We start from the raw sequence: 19,041 nt of genomic DNA on the forward strand, positions 1-19,041 counted from the left end.
TTAAACACTGAATCTTAAAGAGAGATCGGTCTATAAGATGCTGGTCGCGCCCGTGGGCCTTTTTTGTAGATTGGACAGATGATAGCACAGGACCAAGAAGCAGGGTAGATTCCTTCAGCACGTGCAGCATTAAGCCCCAAAGTCAAGATGGGAGCCCGCAGACTTGGTTCCGCCGAGAACAATTCTGCGGGATCATTGTCCAGACCAAGGGCCTTATTCCTGCCTTGGTTCCTAACAGGCGTCAAGATTTTCCCAACAGTAAATACGATGACGGCCTCTGTGATGCCAGATGATGGTTTAAAGTCCAAAGCAGGGGGCTCAGCGATAGCCGTGTCTCCAGAGCCATTACTATACAAGGGAGAATAATGAGTTACCCAATCCTCATCTGAGACCGCTCAGGACAAGCCGCTAGGATTGTATTTATAAAAGGGCGCATTATTTGTAAAGTCCCAGGATTTAGCGTCGTTATTAATCAAGGAATTGTCCCAGGCCTCTGTTTCGATTTTAACATTTTCTACAAGCTATGGCCTTCTTATAAGACGTTCGGGCCTTGATAATATCAAGCTTTGAAGACAATGGAGGAGTGCATGTTTGAAACTCCAAGAACCAATACAAATGTTTTGCCTGGGACTTGCAGTACCGAAAAGGCACATTACACCTTTCGTTGTTTGCTATTTTTCATCAGGTTATATAGTGCAGTGGTGAAGTGTCGGGCCTGCTAACCTGACGACTGCTAACCCTTCAAATGTTGGGAGAGGCGGTAACTTCCGAGAGGGTGGGGAGGGCCAAACATATTTGTGTGGGGTGGTGTCGAACTTCTTTACGCATTCTAATGAGACTATTCTAGTGCAGCTTCAATGTTACAAGCAGTTAACTCTCTCCTTCACGTCTGAAAACACCCACATAAGGACTGCTGTGAGAATGAGCTGTCTCCTGTCCCGGCCCCCTCCCTTTTCAATCACTCCCCTGGCATGCAAATACTAACCCCACATCACAAATCCAATTGCCTTAACATGTATGCAGATGAATGCAGGTGCTAACAGCGAAATGCTTTACTTTAGTAATTGCAGGACCTTTGTTAACAGCGAAGCCCAGGCGCTGTCTAACGTCTGTGTCCTGTTTTGTCTGGTCACGGCTACGTAGGTCAGGCTACGTAGGTCAGCCCGGTCGAGTCAACATTGCCCAAAACTTCACGAGTCAACATTGCCCAAAACTTCAGGGGGGAGCGGCTGAAGCTCGGTTAGCTCAATGGTGTTGCGCCACTGCGGCAGGACCGGAAGAGGGTCTCTTAGAGCCGGTGGAGACGCGCTGCCCCGGAGTACCCAAGTGCAGATGGACGGTGGGGAATGAGGGTCACAGCACAGAGCGAGGGCGGAGGCGTCTGGGATACTTCTGGCGGAACCAGATGGAAAATGGGCAGCAGTGGGCCAGGACCGGAAGCAGGTCTCTTAGAATTGGCGCTGAAGCCATGCCGCGAAAATGTGCAAGTGCGCGTGGAAAGTGTTGGGTGTGATCCATAGCAGGGAGCGACGGTGCCAGTGTCTGGGATGCTGCTGGCTGGATCAGATGGCAAATGAGAAGCAGCGGGCCAGGCAGTTGCGTAGCCAGGCTTTGGCTTGAGGCGCAAAGCCCAACCTGGCCTCCCTGTGCCCAACTTGCCACATTAAATGCAGGGGAGGGGTGAGTGTGGAGTGTGAAGCTGCTGCTGCTGCTCTTGGGTTAACAGGAATACTGATGGCTGTGCATGATATGCGCACACACCTTAAACCCTGGGAAGACCCCCCCACATGATTGTCTGATACAAAGAAAGTGAGCACTCATTTTATTTTTTTTTATAAAAGCCAGTGATCGAAGTGAGCGGGAACGGTCGGGAGCGGCGTTCCACTACTTTAATGTTGTACTGTTAACAGTTCCACTACTTTGTGCAACCATCTTCAACATTCTAGAATTGGTCCTGGTGAAGTTAACACACTTCTCCACTTTACTACCTGATGACAGCGACAGCTCAACTGAGATCTGTTTCGACACAAGTGGCTGCCAGCATGGCTGCAACCCTTGAAAAATGTGTTGCACAGTGCTAACTTCCTGCCTACTATGTCCCCCGCCGGGGTCACAGTTCCACTACCTTTTTTGGTATGATTCTAACACTGATAAAAGCAAATAACTCAGTGTGATATTGTGTAGTGCACTGCTGAGGCACTCAGTGCTCTGTCAGGCTGTGGTTAATCACTAAGGTCTGAAATGATGACTTCATTCAGTAATGTTTGTTAAGCATACGTGCATCATGTGCAATACATGCATTGTAAATGCATGTTGTTGAGTTGAGTGCAATGATGCTCCCAAAGATAGCTCAGTGTGTTATGCACTTAATGAATAGATCTGTGTTCATATGCCAGACAACAGTTCCAGATCCCAGCGAGGCAGGCAACGCCTTTTTCTCTCTGAAATGGATGACGTTGAGTATATAAACTTTAGTGATAGTTACACCTGCTTTGCCTCTAGAACAACATACATGCTCCAGAAAAGGCTGGCTATAATAATTAACAAAGCCTGTGCAGGGTGCAGGTCTAGAGCGTGCTGCCTCCAAACAAGGTTTAGAAACACTTGGTAGCCACCCTCAATGAAACTCATAATGCGTGTTAGGTAGCCCAGTTGGAGGCGGTGGCGCCAAAGAGTCAATGCCCATATCCAGATGTGTCACCGCACTATACTGTGATCCTGGACAGATCATCTTGTCCCAGTGTACAGTACTATACTGTCTTTGGTGGAAGGGTTTGCCTTCTCACATTCTGATGCCATTATTTAGCCCTTTGACTGCTCTTTCTTTTTATGTACTCCCTTGGAATGGAAAACATAAGCGGGTCAAACAAAGTTCCCCGGCCGCTAGCAAGCTTATTTTAAGGTCTGCTTAAGTGACAAGAAATCAGTTTGCCTTCTCCGCATTCCAAAAGGTTTTCTTCATATTATGAATAAGATGGGTCAAAAAATGACTACAAACATGTAAACATAGCGAACATTGTATTGTGCACGGTGTGTTTCAATCTTTAAAATACAGTAGACAATCAGATCTTTTAGGTACATATCACATACTATTCTGATACTTGTAGTGCTTCCATCTATGATGGAAAAAATAAAACTACATTCAATCTGCTTTTGCACAGATTTTTTTTTACAAACATTGTCATATAGGTGTATCATGTGATTTGTGTAATGTCCAAGTCTGGTTTTATATCTATTTCATAAAATCAAGTAGTCACCAATATTTGCACGTTTCAGCTTGCAAACAATTGTAGAACAACGCGTTCAAGTGCCACAATTGCAGACAGGGCTCAAGGTCTGTGATCTTGGACAGCCCTAGAAGTAGTTTAGTTCTCAGGGTACGCTCTTTAAAAAATCCACACTGACAGTATGAATGGCCAGTGTTGCTTTACATATATTAACACCATTTGCATATTGCACACCACAACACCACTTAGAAACCATGGTCTCTTCTAATCTCATTGTATGTCTGGGTATGCAGTTTCCTGGTATCCCTGCCTTTCATCCATGCCTCAGCAGGTGTGCAGTCTGTTAGGGTGCTAATATCATATCCCTACCCATGCAATAAGGTGAATAATCTGTGCCCTGCATCTCTACCAGAGCCCATATACCTTCCTAGCGGGTGCAAATGTGTGCCCTGTAACTAAGCTGGAACACAGGTACCCTTTTCATCTCATCCTGGGCAGCCAATCCTGCCCTTTTAATGCCAGTGTGTTTATTATTCTCATTCCAGCATGGATGATGGGGGTAAGGGGACTTGCAGGGAGTTCTTGCACCGATTTCAGTTGCTACCAAGGCAACATATCGAGCTATTGGGTTGTGATTGTGACGAAGGGGTGGGGGTCGGGGGCGCATCCAGAAAGTCTAGGTGTCCCTTCCTCTTTTTGGTCTGGTTAGCTGCTTGTGCCCAGGCCTCGACATACATTAAGATGGCCCTGACTTAAAAACATCAGACACAAACTCGCAGGGGACAAAGGACAGACCAGGAGAGAACTAAAAGCACCAGGGCTGTGTCTGCAGCTCGGCGAATGCCTTCAGATGAAATAAACCACTTTCACTACTTTCTGTGCCTAACATGTGTGTATACGGAGCCTGGGCAGGGGGGTAAATATCTCGATGCAAAGTATTTCCCCTCCTGCGACTGCAAGATGTTGCATATTCATGCTACAATGGGCAAGCATGCACAGAAGCCTCACCTCCACGTTAAGAGCCTCTGCACAAAGAACGTGTGGCTACACAAACACAAAGAAAGCCGGGAACATCTGAGCTGTTCTCAGCTTGAGGCTTCGACAGCCGGGGAGGGATTTATCAACTTGAATTGCAGATTTGCAAATGCCGTGCTTTATGTGCATTGCACTAAAGTGCGTGCGTGCATTAAACAATGACTAGGAGCAAGTGACTCTCACACAGACTCTTCGAATTTGTACGTTTGATTTGTAAGTCTTGAAGAAGTACAGCCATTTGTGGGGTAGGGTTTAGCAAACTCAAGTCATGCCGTGTCCGATGTGAATAAAAAATCAGTTCTGGCTTTTAGGGTCTCTTCATATAGCATTCTGGCACATATAGCCCTGCATTTATAGTATGTACGGGACTACAACATGGCATACGATTCAAGGGCCAGGACTTATAGATCATGATTTGGGAGCTCAGTTTTGGCATATTTTCAAGAAATAGGGGTGTGCATGAAGGAATGATGCTGGGTGAGAAAAGCGGATTGTGTTTTTTCTGCATTATTACCATTAGCAAGCTTTTGAATGTTCCTATTAAGCAGTTACTTTACATGCATTGTACTGTTTTGTGCCAGAAGAAGCATGCATATACTTGAATTCTGCCAGAAGAAGAAGCAGGCATATGCTTGAATTGTGCCAGAAGAAGAACCAGGCATATGCTTGAATTGTGCCAGAGGAATAAGCAAGCGTATGTGTGAATTGTGCCAGAAGAAGAAGCAGACATATGCTTGAATTGTGCCAGAAGAAGAAGCAGGCATATGCTTGAATTGTGCCAGAGGAATAAGCAGGCATATGTGTGAATTCTGACAGAAGAAGAAGCAGGCATATGATTGAATTGTGCAAGAGGAATAAGCAGGCGTATGTTTGAATTGCGCCAGAAGAAGAAGCATGCATATACTTGAATTGTGCCAGAAGAAGAAGCAGGCGTATGTGTGAATTGTGCCAGAAGAAGAAGCAGGCATATGCTTGAATTGTGCCAGAGGAATAAGCAGGCATATGTGTGAATTGTGCCAGAAGAAGAAGCAGGCATATGCTTGAATTGTGCCAGAAGAAGAAGCAGGCATATGCTTGAATTGTGACAGAAGAAGAAGCAGGCGTATGCTTGAATTGTGCCAGAGGAATAAGCAGGCATATGCTTGAATTGTGCCAGAAGAAGAAGTAGGCATATGCTTGTATGCTTGAATTGTGCCTGGGCCAACGCTTCCTTTTATATTGATGCAGTCGATTAGATGAATACTGTTTAGTTGGGCAGTAGTAGCATGCATTATTTAAAGTGTTATGAGGCTACTGGTACTCACTATGATGCAGTGAATGTTACTCCTTTGCCTCTCTCTAGTGAGTGTGAATGCTTGAGTCATTTGCTCTGACATTGGTGCAACTGGGTCTGTAAGCACCCCCCCCACCCCCTCATATCCCAAAGAGCATTTTAAGATCCTGAAACAAGAAATTAAATCACAACCTAAATACCCTTTCCTTTGTTGTAGTTCTAACACACACAACACGCTGCATGCACGTGTCTCTGACTACAAGAAGGTACCCGTATCGCACTGATGCTTTGTATGTGTGTCTTGAAAGTACAGTCATAAAACTCACTCAGAGAAGATTATTTCCTGGGCTCTCATTACTTTATGCTCCATGACAGTGGAAGGGGGTGTTTGGCTGTATTGTGTCTTTTAACTAGTTAAAAGTATTCAATGGTCTAGAATAGAATGCACATTTTCCCATGGTCCACAGGAGCATACATCAGCAAACATCCCAAATAAAGAAATACATCTCCTGTAGTTGTGGGGGCCCCTGCCCAGGGCATGCATTTCAGAAATGCGTGCCCTGGGCAATGTTTGCCCTGGTGCTTATACCATGCCATGCGTACCTGCACTTGTCGTGGTGCAATAGTTTTCTAAGATGTCGGGTTGTTTTTATAAATAGGGGAAAGCTCGCCCTCGTGCTAATAGGGTGCAACTTTGCATTTGCATCAGTGCCGGGCTACTGCAATCTGGCACCAGGTCGTACCAGTCAGCCCTTTCTACCGCTTAGGCCACTGGTATTTATTTAATCAGGGGAAGGGAAGGCCTGGTTGATCCCCCCTCTTTCTCCATACAGTGGCTCAAAGAACTTCATGGCGGGCTGGTTCTTTTTGTCGTGGGTACATATGATGGCAGGCCTGGCCACACAGAGTAAGAATACTATGTCATGATATGTCATGTTGTGTCACCATGCTTTTGCAATGCGCCTAACAGCCACTGTGAATCAAACGTCGAGCATGTAATGTAATGTACTTTTATTCCTCCCATTTGTTTTTTTCCCAAGAATGTTGTTTGTACAATTGATATATTGTTGTGCATTTTACTGCACTTAATTTAATGTTTTGTTTTTGCGCTATGAATTAATAGACAATGGTGATGATGGAAATAGGAAACGAACGACAAACAAAACAGCAGTGGATTGGGTAAAGATGCTACAGACATTGTTGGGTCAAGTGTCCCAGGCGCGCCCCTTGGATAGACTCAAAGGAACCACGTGCCTCTGATCTAGAACTGGGAGGTGGTGGGGAAGGAGCTGCACCCCTTTGTCCAAGGGCATGAGGGGCACATAGTGAGCTGCATATCTATGGACCGGTGTTCGGGGAGTGAGCTCCATATCTATGGACCGGTGTTCGGGGAGTACGTTACTGGCACACCTCTGTCCCAGGGATGGGGGAGAAGGACTGATCTGAAGTTCTTTGACCCTGAGCTTGGGGAGGTATGGAGCAAGGCACAGACCTCTGAGCTAGGGCTGGGCGGGCCAGACTTCTCTGGCCCAGCCTTGGGGAGGATGGAAGGGTCTACACCCATCTGGTCAAGGGTTAGGGAAGATCAAAGGATCTGCACACATCTGGTCCAGGGTTAAAGGGAGAACGAAGGATCTGAACACATCAGGTCCAGCGTTGGGGAAAGATGGGAGGATCTGCACACATCTGGTCCAGGGTTGTGGGAGAATGGAAGGATCTGCATACATCTGGTCTAGGGTTGGGGGAGAACAGATGGAGCCTCACCTCTGTCCCAGGTCTTGGGGAGAATGGACTGAGCCACAAACCTCGGTTATAGGGCTGGGATAGGATGGAGCAAGCCAGACGCCTCTAGCTCAGGCTTGGGGAGGATGGAAGGATCTGCACACATCGGGTGGGGGATTGGGGGAGAACGGAAGGATCTGCACACATCAGGTCCAGCGTTGGGGAAAGATGGAAGGATCTGCACACATCTGGTCCAGGGTTGTGGGAGAATGGAAGGACCTGCATACATCTGGTCTAGGGTTGGGGGAGAACAGATGGAGCCTCACCTCTGTCCCAGGTCTTGGGGAGAATGGACTGAGCCACAAACCTCGGTTATAGGGCTGGGATAGGATGGAGCAAGCCAGACGCCTCTAGCCCAGGCTTGGGGAGGATGGAAGGATCTGCACACATCGGGTGGGGGATTGGGGGAGAACGGAAGGATCCGCACACATCTGGTCCAGGGTTTGGGGAGGGTGGAAGGATCTGCACACATCTGGTCCAGGGTTGTGGGAGAATGGAAGGATCTGCATACATCTAGTCTAGGATTGGGGGAGAGCATATGGAGCCACAACTCTGGCCCAGGCCTTGGAGAGAATGGAGTGAGCCACAAACCTTGGTTAAAAGGCTGGAATAGGATGGAGCAAGCAAGACGCCTCTGGCCCAGGGTTGGGGGAGGAAGTAAGGATGCACACATCTGGTCCAGGGTTGGGGGAGAACTGATGGAGCCACACCTCTGGTCCAGGTCTTGGAGAGAATGGAGTGAGCCACAAGCCTCGGTTATAGGGCTTGGGTAGGATGGAGCAAGCCAGACGCCTCTGGCCCAGGGTGGGGGGAGGATGGGAGGATTCACACATCTGGTTTGGGGTTGGGGGAGAATGGAATGATCTGCACACATCTGGTGCGGGTTTGGAGGAGAACGGAAGGATCCGCACACATCTGGTCCAGGGTTGGGGTGAATGGAAGGATCTGCACACATCTGGTCCAGGGTTGGGGGAGGATGGAAGGATCTGCACCCATCTGGTCTAGGGTTGGGGAGAACATATGGAGCGAATGGACTGAGCCAAAAACCTCAGTTATAGGGCTGGGATAGGATGGAGCCAGCCAGACGCCTCTGGGATGATGGAAGGTTCCACACATTTGGTCCAGGGTTGGGGGAGAATGGAAGGATCAGCACACATCTAGTCCAGGATTGGGGGAGGATGAAAGGACCCAAACATCTGGTCCAGGGTTGGGGGAGAATGGAAGATTCCAAACACCTGGTCCAGGGTTCTGTGAGGATCTGAAGGATCTGCACACATCTGGTGCGGGTTTGGGGGAGAACGGAAGGATATTCACATATCTGGCCCAGGGTTGGGGGAGTATGGAAGGATCTGTACACATCTGGTCCAGGGTTGGGGGAGGATGGAAGGATCTGCACACATCTGGTCCAGGGTTGGGGGAGAACAAAAGGAACCACACACCTCTGACCTAAGTCTTGGAGAGAATGAAGTGAGCCACAAACCTCGGATGGAGCAAGCCAGGCGCTTCTGACTCAAGGTTGGGGGAGAATGGTAGGATCCACACACCTCTGGGTGATGACTGGGGCTGAATCGTTCAAGCCATTGCTAAGGTCCCAAGGCATGGGATGTAATGAAAGCGCTGCACTCTTGCAAAGGAAGGCCGGCCAGAGGAATTGCACAGTATTGGCCCAGTCTGTGAGACTATTGAAAGGGACGGACATCTTTGGGCCCTGCCTGGGATTCAATTGAAGGAGCCACACTGTTCTGGCACTGTGCTGGAGGGCAACAGAAAGAGACGCACATCTCGACACCATGCCCGGGGGGGGGGGGGATCAAGGGAACCATGGTTGTCTAGACCCGGTTTGGGGGAAGATTGAAGGAGATGCAAGCCTTGGTTGCAGGAATGAGGGAGGATAGAAGGAGACACACCGCTCTGTGCCAGAGCTAAGGGAGGATCACAGAGGCGTTCAATCTGTATCCATTGTTTGGACAACCTCTTCCACCAGCTCCAGTTCCAGAGGCGTTATGGTTTCTGTCAGTACTGCCGTAGTTCCTTTCCGGTATCGGTAGGACCCAAGCCTGGGAAAGAGAAAAGAGACAGAGGACAAGGGTGAGAACCTAGGGATACCTCTACACCACAGCAACCGTCCCAAGTATATCTTAAGCAATCCATCCTGCTAATCGAGTAGAGTGTACACCATGGAGAAGACTCAGTGGGGTTTACCGGGAGACCACGCCACACTAGCAAGTGACCCCTGCCTGAGAGGCATAGAACCTCATCTTCCATTCTTACTCCCTGAACTAATTGCCGAAACCAGCCCTTTCTGTCTACTCCTTCACCTCCGATCCTCTGCCTGTGACAGGAAACCCATTCCATGTTCTCTGACTTCTCCTGGAGCCACCCTCTTACAACCAGTGGCACACCTACCCACATGTGGATCCATGTGGACTCTGTGCTAGTCTTCCTCTTCAGATTCCTGAACCTAGATTGCTCTCCCTTCTTGCCACCATCTTCCATCCATCCTCTCACAACTTCAATACTCCATAAGACCTGCCCACCCTACCCGTTTCACCAGGGATGGATAGTGTGTTGTCAACATCAGTTCCGTTCACACAACACAGTATCACCAACAGCTTACAGGACCATTTGCAACCAGCCTTCAACCGAATACACTCTCCTGAAGCAGCCCTCACCCACATCCATCAGCGGACCGTTATCACCTGCACTCATCCCTCTGAACTCCTCCGTACCCCAGGACACCTGTGGGGAGCACTGTGCGGACAAAAGGAACGCGGCACACACCGCAGACGCGGCAGCACCGTGTGCCGATGAAAGGAACATGGCGAACGTGGCCATGCCGCAGAGATGGCAGCACCCGCCTCAGAACCGGCTGCAGCAGTAGAGGTGGCGCATGCCTTTGGAGAAGCAGCACTGGTCTCCACAACAGCCATAGCAGGAGACAGAGATGCGGCAAGCTCTGTGGCGTGGTTCGTCACAATGGGAACCACGGAGGGTGTCGCAACAGAGGACATGGCACCCACCAGCGTTTTTCTGACAGATATAGAGGGGGAACTGGCTGGGGCCGCAGAAAGGAGAGCAGCACCGTGGGATAGAGACCATGGCACCACAACAAACATGGACACGCTAACCACATATCTAGGCTCCCAGAACACAATTAGAGCATGGACTGGAGCAGGAGGACACAAGAGGAGAACAGCAACCATAGCAGGTGGCGGGGCTTAACCCTGGGAAGAGGGCATTGGTGGATCTGAGGAAGGAGGAAGTGGATTGGCTGCAACAGGCAGGCAGGACTATAAAAGGGAAAGGAATCCCTGTTACAATGTTGCACTTTCTGCCTTTCAGGCTGACTGGCTGCCCGAGGAGGACCCAGAGGAGTGGCGGGCCTATCAGGAGCCTCAGAAGAAAGCAGAAGAGCCCTTGTACAGAGTGCTTGAGCACCAGAAGATCTGCTGGACCGGAAGGGTGAAGTAACCCAGCACCTGTGGTTTCCATTCATACTGGTGTATATTTGAATCCAGGTGGATGTTTAACCTACCATCTGAGTCTGCCTCCTCTGTCAACCCTACAACACCATTTACTATAAAGTTATTCTGACGGCAATGCAATTATGGGCGGTATCCAGTCTTTTCATCGACATTTTTTTAATCTAAACATTTTTCCAACGAATATTTTCTAACGAAAAAATGTTCATCGAATGCATTTTTGTGTGGGGTAAAGGGTTAATTTTGTTTGCAAAATGTTTCGGGTGAGTTTTTAAGGGTCCTAAACGGAGGGTTGGGGGGGACCCGGGTTGGGGGGGACCCAAAACAAACTGAACCATTATGGGCATTCTGTCATGCCAGCTGAAGTCTACGACCCATAGGAGGGGGTTCTTCCTTTCCAAGGGCAAGATGGGCAAGGCTGTCAGAACAGGAGAAAACATGGCGGGAGGTTCTGGAATCAGGAGAGAAAGACCAGGTGCAGGTGTGTCCTTATTTCCATTGGCCAGGTAGGGGTCAGCTGTGCAGATTACTCACTGTACTCCGAGCACCAGGCAACAGCAACAACGCATGCACAAGATGGGAGAGTCCACAATCTCTTTAGACCCACACGAGAGGGGCTCCACTAGTGATCTCACTGACTGCCCTGGTCTTCCTTACCCCCGTGCAGAGGCCACACAGACTATTCCCAGTGGCTTTAGGTGAAGCAGCAGCTCCCGGGTGCATGGCCCTGGCAAGGGTTTACCTTCAACCTCGAGAACGGGGCCCGGCTAGGGCCTGCCCCCTGATGACTAGTACAATACCCCTTCCACTCCCAACATGCTGCCTCTGTCACGGAAGGGCTCTGGATTACTAGTAGATTACCCCTTCCTCTCCCGACATGCTGCCTCTGTCGCAGAAGGGATCTGGATTACTAATAGATTACCCCTTCCTCTCCCGACATGCTGCCTCTGTCACGGAAGGGATCTGGATTACTAATAGATTACCCCTTCCTCTCCCGACATGCTGCCTCTGTCACGGAAGGGATCTGGATTACTAATAGATGATCCCTTCCTCTACCGACATGCTGCCTCTGTCGCAGAAGGGATCTGGATTACTAGTAGATTACCCCTTCCTCTCCCGACATGCTGCCTCTGTCGCAGAAGGGATCTGGATTACTAGTAGATTACCCCTTCCTCTCCCGACATGCTGCCTATGTCGCAGAAGGGATCTGGATTACTAGTAGATTACCCCTTCCTCTCCCGACATGCTGCCTCTGTCGCAGAAGGGATCTGGATTACTAATAGATTACCCCTTCCTCTCCCGACATGCTGCCTCTGTCGCAGAAGGGATCTGGATTACTAGTAGATTACCCCTTCCTCTCCCGACATGCTGCCTCTGTCGCAGAAGGGATCTGGATTACTAATAGATTACCCCTTCCTCTACCGACATGCTGCCTCTGTCGCAGAAGGGATCTGGATTACTAGTAGATTACCCCTTCCTCTCCCGACATGCTGCCTCTTCATAGAAGGGCTCTAGATTACTAGTAGATCACCCCTTCCTCTCCCAACATGCTGCCTCTGTCATAGAAGGGCTCTGTATTACTAATAGATTACCCCTTCCTCTCCCGACATGCTGCCTCTGTTGCAGAAGGGATCTGGATTACTAATAGATTACCCCTTCCTCTCCCGACATGCTGCCTCTGTTGCAGAAGGGATCTGGATTACTAGTAGATTACCCCTTCCTCTCCCGACATGCTGCCTCTGTCGCAGAAGGGATCTGGATTACTAGTAGATTACCCCTTCCTCTCCCGACATGCTGCCTCTGTCGCAGAAGGGATCTGGATTACTAGTAGATTACCCCTTCCTCTCCCGACATGCTGCCTATGTCGCAGAAGGGATCTGGATTACTAGTAGATTACCCCTTCCTCTCCCGACATGCTGCCTCTGTCGCAGAAGGGATCTGGATTACTAATAGATTACCCCTTCCTCTCCCGACATGCTGCCTCTGTCGCAGAAGGGATCTGGATTACTAGTAGATTACCCCTTCCTCTCCCGACATGCTGCCTCTGTCGCAGAAGGGATCTGGATTACTAATAGATTACCCCTTCCTCTCCCGACATGCTGCCTCTGTCGCAGAAGGGATCTGGATTACTAGTAGATTACCCCTTCCTCTCCCGACATGCTGCCTCTTCATAGAAGGGCTCTAGATTACTAGTAGATCACCCCTTCCTCTCCCAACATGCTGCCTCTGTCATAGAAGGGCTCTGTATTACTAATAGATTACCCCTTCCTCTCCCGACATGCTGCCTCTGTTGCAGAAGGGATCTGGATTACTAATAGATTACCCCTTCCTCTCCCGACATGCTGCCTCTGTTGCAGAAGGGATCTGGATTACTAGTAGATTACCCCTTCCTCTCCCGACATGCTGCCTCTGTCGCAGAAGGGATCTGGATTACTAATAGATTACCCCTTCCTCTCCCGACATGCTGCCTCTGTTGCAGAAGGGATCTGGATTACTAATAGATTACCCCTTCCTCTCCCGACATGCTGCCTCTGTCGCAGAAGGGATCTGGCTTACTAATAGATTACCCCTTCCTCTCCCGACATGCTGCCTCTGTCGCAGAAGGGATCTGGATTACTAGTAGATTACCCCTTCCACTCCCAACATGCTGCTGCAGTGGCAGTACTCCCGATCACTAGCAGGTTACCCCTTCCTCTCACCACATACTGCCGCTCCTGCTGCAGGGCTCTGGATTACTAGTAGATTACCCCTTCCTCTCCCGACATGCTGCCTCTGTCGCAGAAGGGATCTGGATTACTAATAAATTACCCCTTCCTCTCCCGACATGCTGCCTCTGTCGCAGAAGGGATCTGGATTACTAGTAGATTACCCCTTCCTCTCCCGACATGCTGCCTCTTCATAGAAGGGCTCTAGATTACTAGTAGATCACCCCTTCCTCTCCCAACATGCTGCCTCTGTCATAGAAGGGCTCTAGATTACTAGTAGATTACCCCTTCCTCTCCCAACATGCTGCCACTCCTGCGGCGGGACTCTGGATCACTAGCAGATTACCCCTTGCTCTATGGACATGCTGCCACTCGTGGAGCAGGGCTCTGGATTACTAGCAGATTACCCCTGCCTCTCATGACATGCTGCCACTCCTGAGGCGGGGCTCTGGATTACTAGGAAATTACCCCTTCCTCTACCAACATGTTGCCACTCCTGCGGCGGGGCTCTTGATTACTAGCAGAATACCCCTTCCTCTACCGACATGCTGCAACTCCTGCGGCGGGGCTCTGGATTACAATCAGATTACCCCTTCCTCTACCGACATGCTGCCACTCCTGCGGCGGGACTCTGGATCACTAGCAGATTACCCCTTGCTCTATGGACATGCTGCCACTCGTGGAGCAGGGCTCTGGATTACTAGCAGATTACCCCTGCCTCTCATGACATGCTGCCACTCCTGAGGCGGGGCTCTGGATTACTAGGAAATTACCCCTTCCTCTACCAACATGTTGCCACTCCTGCGGCGGGGCTCTTGATTACTAGCAGAATACCCCTTCCTCTACCGACATGCTGCCACTCCTGCGGCGGGGCTCTGGATTACAATCAGATTACCCTTTCCTCTCCTGACATGTTGGCACTTCTGCTGCCGCGGGACTCTGGATCACTAGCAGATTACCCCTTGCTCTACGGACATGCGGCCACTCGTGGAGCGGGGCTCTGGATTACTAGCAGATTACCCCTTCCTCTACCGACATGCTGCCACTCCTGTGGCGGGGCTCTGGATTACTAGCAGATTACCCCTTCCTCTACCGACATGCTGCCACTCCTGCGGCGGGGCTCTGGATTACTAGAAAATTACCCCTTCCTCTACCAACATGTTGCCACTCCTGCAGCGGGGCTCTGGATTACTAGCAGAATACCCCTTCCTCAACCGACATGCTGCCACTCCTGCGGCGGGGCTCTGGATTACTAGTAGATTACCCCTTCCACTACTGACATGCTGCCTCTGTCACAGAAGGGCTTGCCCTTCAATGCCTGATGCACTGAAACATAAAACAGCCTGCTGAGTTAGGCTTTCAGAGTACTGTGTGCTCGCCAAACAGCAGATAACTGCCTAAATATACTTGACAGTGTACAGGTTTAACATATTATAGTCCATAGTAGTCCATAGTAGACAAATTGAGGTGGTCCAAACAGATTGGTATTGAATCATATTTTCCAATCACAGGAAGCTGACACAGTGGTGCCTTGTGTTGCCAATGCATTTCGGGCGGCCGTCTGTCATCAGGGCAATTTAGTACTGTGCTCACGTCATTAGTAGAACCTCTGTGTTCTGGATGATCACTGTGTTGCGTGCTTTCTCATCTCCGAACAGAATTGCTTCTCATTCCTAGCGAGTGATGCCTCTCCTCTCAAATGGTCTTAACATGTTTGTGTTACCTTGCTGCCAAGTAAGAAATGCCATGCCACATTAAGAAAGTCTATGCAGACTGGCAAGACTAATGTAGACCAGTCTAGCCCCCGGGTATGGTGTTAACATGTGCATCTCCTTCAGTTGTACTCCTGCACCTTGCCAGAACAGTGTGGCTCCTTTAATTGAATAATTGGTGTTGGTGAGTCGGGCACTCCTTATTTTTATAGTCAATTGTAATTAATGTTAATTCAATATTATAAGTTTGGGGTGCAAACCCACTATAGAAGGTGCTTCCGTGATACTGGACCTGAAAGAACCAGAAAGAAAAAGACCTTGGCCGTGTGGCAAGCGGTGCGGGCTGCACACCCTTATTCCACTACTCAGTGGCGTAGTTCAAAAATAATCGTAGAAAAAATTCTTGAATTGATTCCTTTTTTCAAAGAGACATTTTTAATAAATCAAACTTCATTCGCTTGCTTTAAATCAAAGATAAACTATAATGGCAGAATTCATCACATCTGCGGCCCATGCATTTCGGGTCGAAAAACCCTTCTTCAGGGCCTGTGATTACACCTTTTCTTATAATACTCAGTCTCAACTATCTTCAAACCGTCAGGGCTCAAAGAAAAACCAGCATGTCCACCCGTGCGGAAAGAATATCTGATCAGCAGTCGTCTTGAGTCTAAACCATGCAAGTGATTCAGGGCACTCCGGTGCAGGGCTGTGTTCAGCGCTGGTGGGATCACCTTAATGTCACTAGGTATCTTCTATGACCTCAGAAAGAGTTTGGACTCTGAATGATGGATGGGACTTAATGTATCCTTTCAAAGGAAGACCCAGCGATCAGACCTCGGGCTGGTAAAGCGTATTTGAAAGCAAAGTGCGCCATTTTTCGGAGGATTTCATGAAGACTGCTGCACTTTTTCAGCAGTTTATCAGCGGCTGATAAGGGTGTGCAGCCCGCACCGCTGGCCACACGGCCAAGGTCTTTTTCTTTCTGCTCCTTTAATTGAATCCCAGACATGGGCCGAAGATGTCAGTCCCCTTGAATAGTCTCCCAAACTGGGAGAGACTAGCCATAAAGTAGCAATCATGTTTGCTTTACTTTCTTAATGTGGCATTGCATTCAGTGTAGGCCAGTCTAGCCGTGTAATAACACTTATCATGTTTGCTTTACCCTGGATGCACAGTTACTAGTTTCTACATTCTATGTAGGACAGTCTAGCTAGTTAATAACGTTCATCATGTTTGCTTTAGCCTTGATGCATAGCAGCTGTGCATCGAGGGAAAAGCAAACGTAAGTGTTGTTACATGGCTAGACTGACCAACCGCAAAAGGCTTTAAAATCAACTTTTCTAAAACTAAAACTATGCGATGTGCCGGCGCTGGGAAAAAGGCCAGAGTACAGGCACACTTCCAATTAAACGGCCAGCCTCTGGGGTCTGTGGATTTGTATAGGTATTTTGGGTTGATTTTCTGGAAGAGCCTAAAATGGCCGGACCAGATAGTAAGGTGTTCATTATAGCACTTGCGTCAGTGTGGCCCCATTAGGAATTTGGTAACAAGACTTGATGGCAAGGCTCTTTCTATACCTCTTAAAATCTACCAGGTACAGACAATTCCGGGGGTAACCTATGGAGCTGAACTATGGGGTGCAAATGATTGTACCCCCATTCAGATACCCGAAAATAGATTTTTGAAATCATTGCTTGGTTTACTGCCTAATGCGCCGTCCACACCAGTGGCTTGCGAATTTGGCCTCATAGAGATGCCATATGCTATTATGATGTAGCCAGTGTTATACTGGCTGCGATCCGGATCAATAAAGCTTTAGTTTTGTTTAAGGAAGGTTTGGAGGAGCTGCTTTCATTACCAGGTGGTAAGAAACTGTCTTGATTTCGACATGTAAGAACAATGCTTTTTAACATTGGGCTGGGGAATCTATGGAGTGATCCCACAAGGTTGGGAAGAGGCTACAAAGTGGTGGTTAAGAATACATTTAGAGAGTGGGCGTGGAGTATGATGATCGATAATTGCCTAATGGGGAAAAAAGCTAGGGCTTATTTGCAGCTTAAGGATGTCTGGGCTTTGGAGGTATCTCTGGATCTCCAAATGCTAATGAAATGAAAAAGCTGGTTTGCAAAGTCTCGATTAGGTGCACTCCCGTTGGCCCACGAGTCTGCCAAGTGGAAGAATGGCTCCTGTTCCTCAACCCTATGCCCTCTTTGTGGCAAGGGGCGTGAGGATGAGGCCCATCTTTGCTTTTTCTGCTGGGTTTATTGCCAGGCAAGGGTGCGTTGGCTCACCCCGGCTTGAAGCCACCTAGCCCAGCTCCCAATTCTGTCAGTTATCCAAGCCCTAAAATGTGGCACCCAGCCTGTACCTGTGTTAGCAGTTTCACATTTCTTAAGATCTGCATTTAACAAGCGACTGTTACAGGTTAGAAAAGTCACTAGTTTGCCAGAGTATTAGGATGGGTAAGGACGTGTGTGCATTATTAAGGATTGTGTTTACATAAGTCTACGTTGGTTTTAAAATTGTATATATACTTTGTGAATAATGATTTTATGACATTAAGAATGATGTGGATAATAATGCAAATTTTGTTTTTAATGTTTTGTATTGTGAAAATTGTACTTTAATGGATATTTATCTTCCAAATAAAGTTAATGATGATAATGACTACTGACCAACGTTAGTAGTGACCGTCTGCATCAGCTTTCTTAATGTGGCATAAACATTTTTTACTTGGCATCAAGGGTAAAGCAAACATGATAAGACATGCATTACTCAATGTAATCGTATTTCTGATGATTGTATCTGCTTAGATTCACATACTTTGAATATAGTCTGACATCTAGTGGTAATCACAGAGTATTACATCTTTCTTTCAAATATGAAAAAGGGACGTCAACATGGGCGTGACTGTAACACTACCCCTAAAGTGACATGTAGTGTACCCAAAATCATTCACGCGTCGCGGTCCCACCAGTTGTTATGTTCTGCCGTGAGGGAGCTTTACAGAATGCGTGAGTGAGTACAGGAGAAAAGAAGGTGTAAGATGTCTATGTTCCTTCTACTCCAAGAGGGAAGGAAGGGTGGGCGCATGTGAATCTAACCAGATACAATCATGAGAAATACGATTACAGTGAGTAATGTATGTCTTCTGATGCTTGTGAATCTGCTTAGAATCACATGCTGTGCATAGACTTGTGAGCAGTACCAGAATATGGTGTTGGGATGTGTGAAGGAACAGTAGCAAAGAGATGTCTTAGGACTGCTTGTCCCACTTGAGAATCAGACTTAGAGTGTGTTTCTAAGCAGTAGTGTTGGGTGAAAATATGAAAAGAACTCCAGGTTTCTGCTTTGCAAATTGAATCTAGAGGAACATTTGCAATGAATGCTATGGGAGCTCCTGTGCCCCGACTAGAATGAGCTTTAGGCGTAAAGGGTAGATCTCTCTTTGCAAGAGAGTAACACAGTGTGATGCAATTAACAATCCATTTGATTGAAACACTTGTGTACAGGCGCTGTATAAATGACTTATTATATCATATCATTTGGAAATAGCTGATTTAGAGACAGGGTCCCCTTCTCTACCAGCTGCCATAGAGACAAATAATTGGTTTGTCTTTCTCAGTGGCTTAGTCTTTTCAAAGTAGTGTATTACTGCCCTCCTCACATCTAGTGTATGGAGGCTTCTTTGTGCTGAGTTAGTGGGGTTTGGAAAGAAAGTGGGAAGTTTGATTGATTGATTCACATGGAACTTCAAGATGAATTTAGGTGCAAAGCGTGGGTGTGTGCGTAATACCACCTTATCTTTGAAGAATAGTCACAAAT

The 19,041-nt window shown here is 48.1% G+C and overlaps 1 protein-coding gene across 1 annotated transcript in view; it reads right to left on the minus strand.

Annotated features, from left to right (window-relative positions):
- Positions 1-6,531: 6,531 nt before the first annotated feature.
- The window catches only part of LOC138521817 (proteasome subunit beta type-7-like), a 173,912-nt gene continuing 161,402 nt past the window's right edge, over positions 6,532-19,041 (minus strand). The window contains exon 8 of the mRNA XM_069634933.1: positions 6,532-9,374. Within this exon, the coding sequence (XP_069491034.1) occupies positions 9,263-9,374 (112 nt within the window). The 3' untranslated portion in view covers positions 6,532-9,262. The remainder of the gene's footprint in view (positions 9,375-19,041) is intronic.

This window comes from Ambystoma mexicanum, chromosome 13 (genome assembly GCF_040938575.1).
Source record: "Ambystoma mexicanum isolate Mex_15411 chromosome 13, UKY_AmexF1_1, whole genome shotgun sequence".
Taxonomy (NCBI): Eukaryota; Metazoa; Chordata; class Amphibia; order Caudata; family Ambystomatidae; genus Ambystoma; species Ambystoma mexicanum.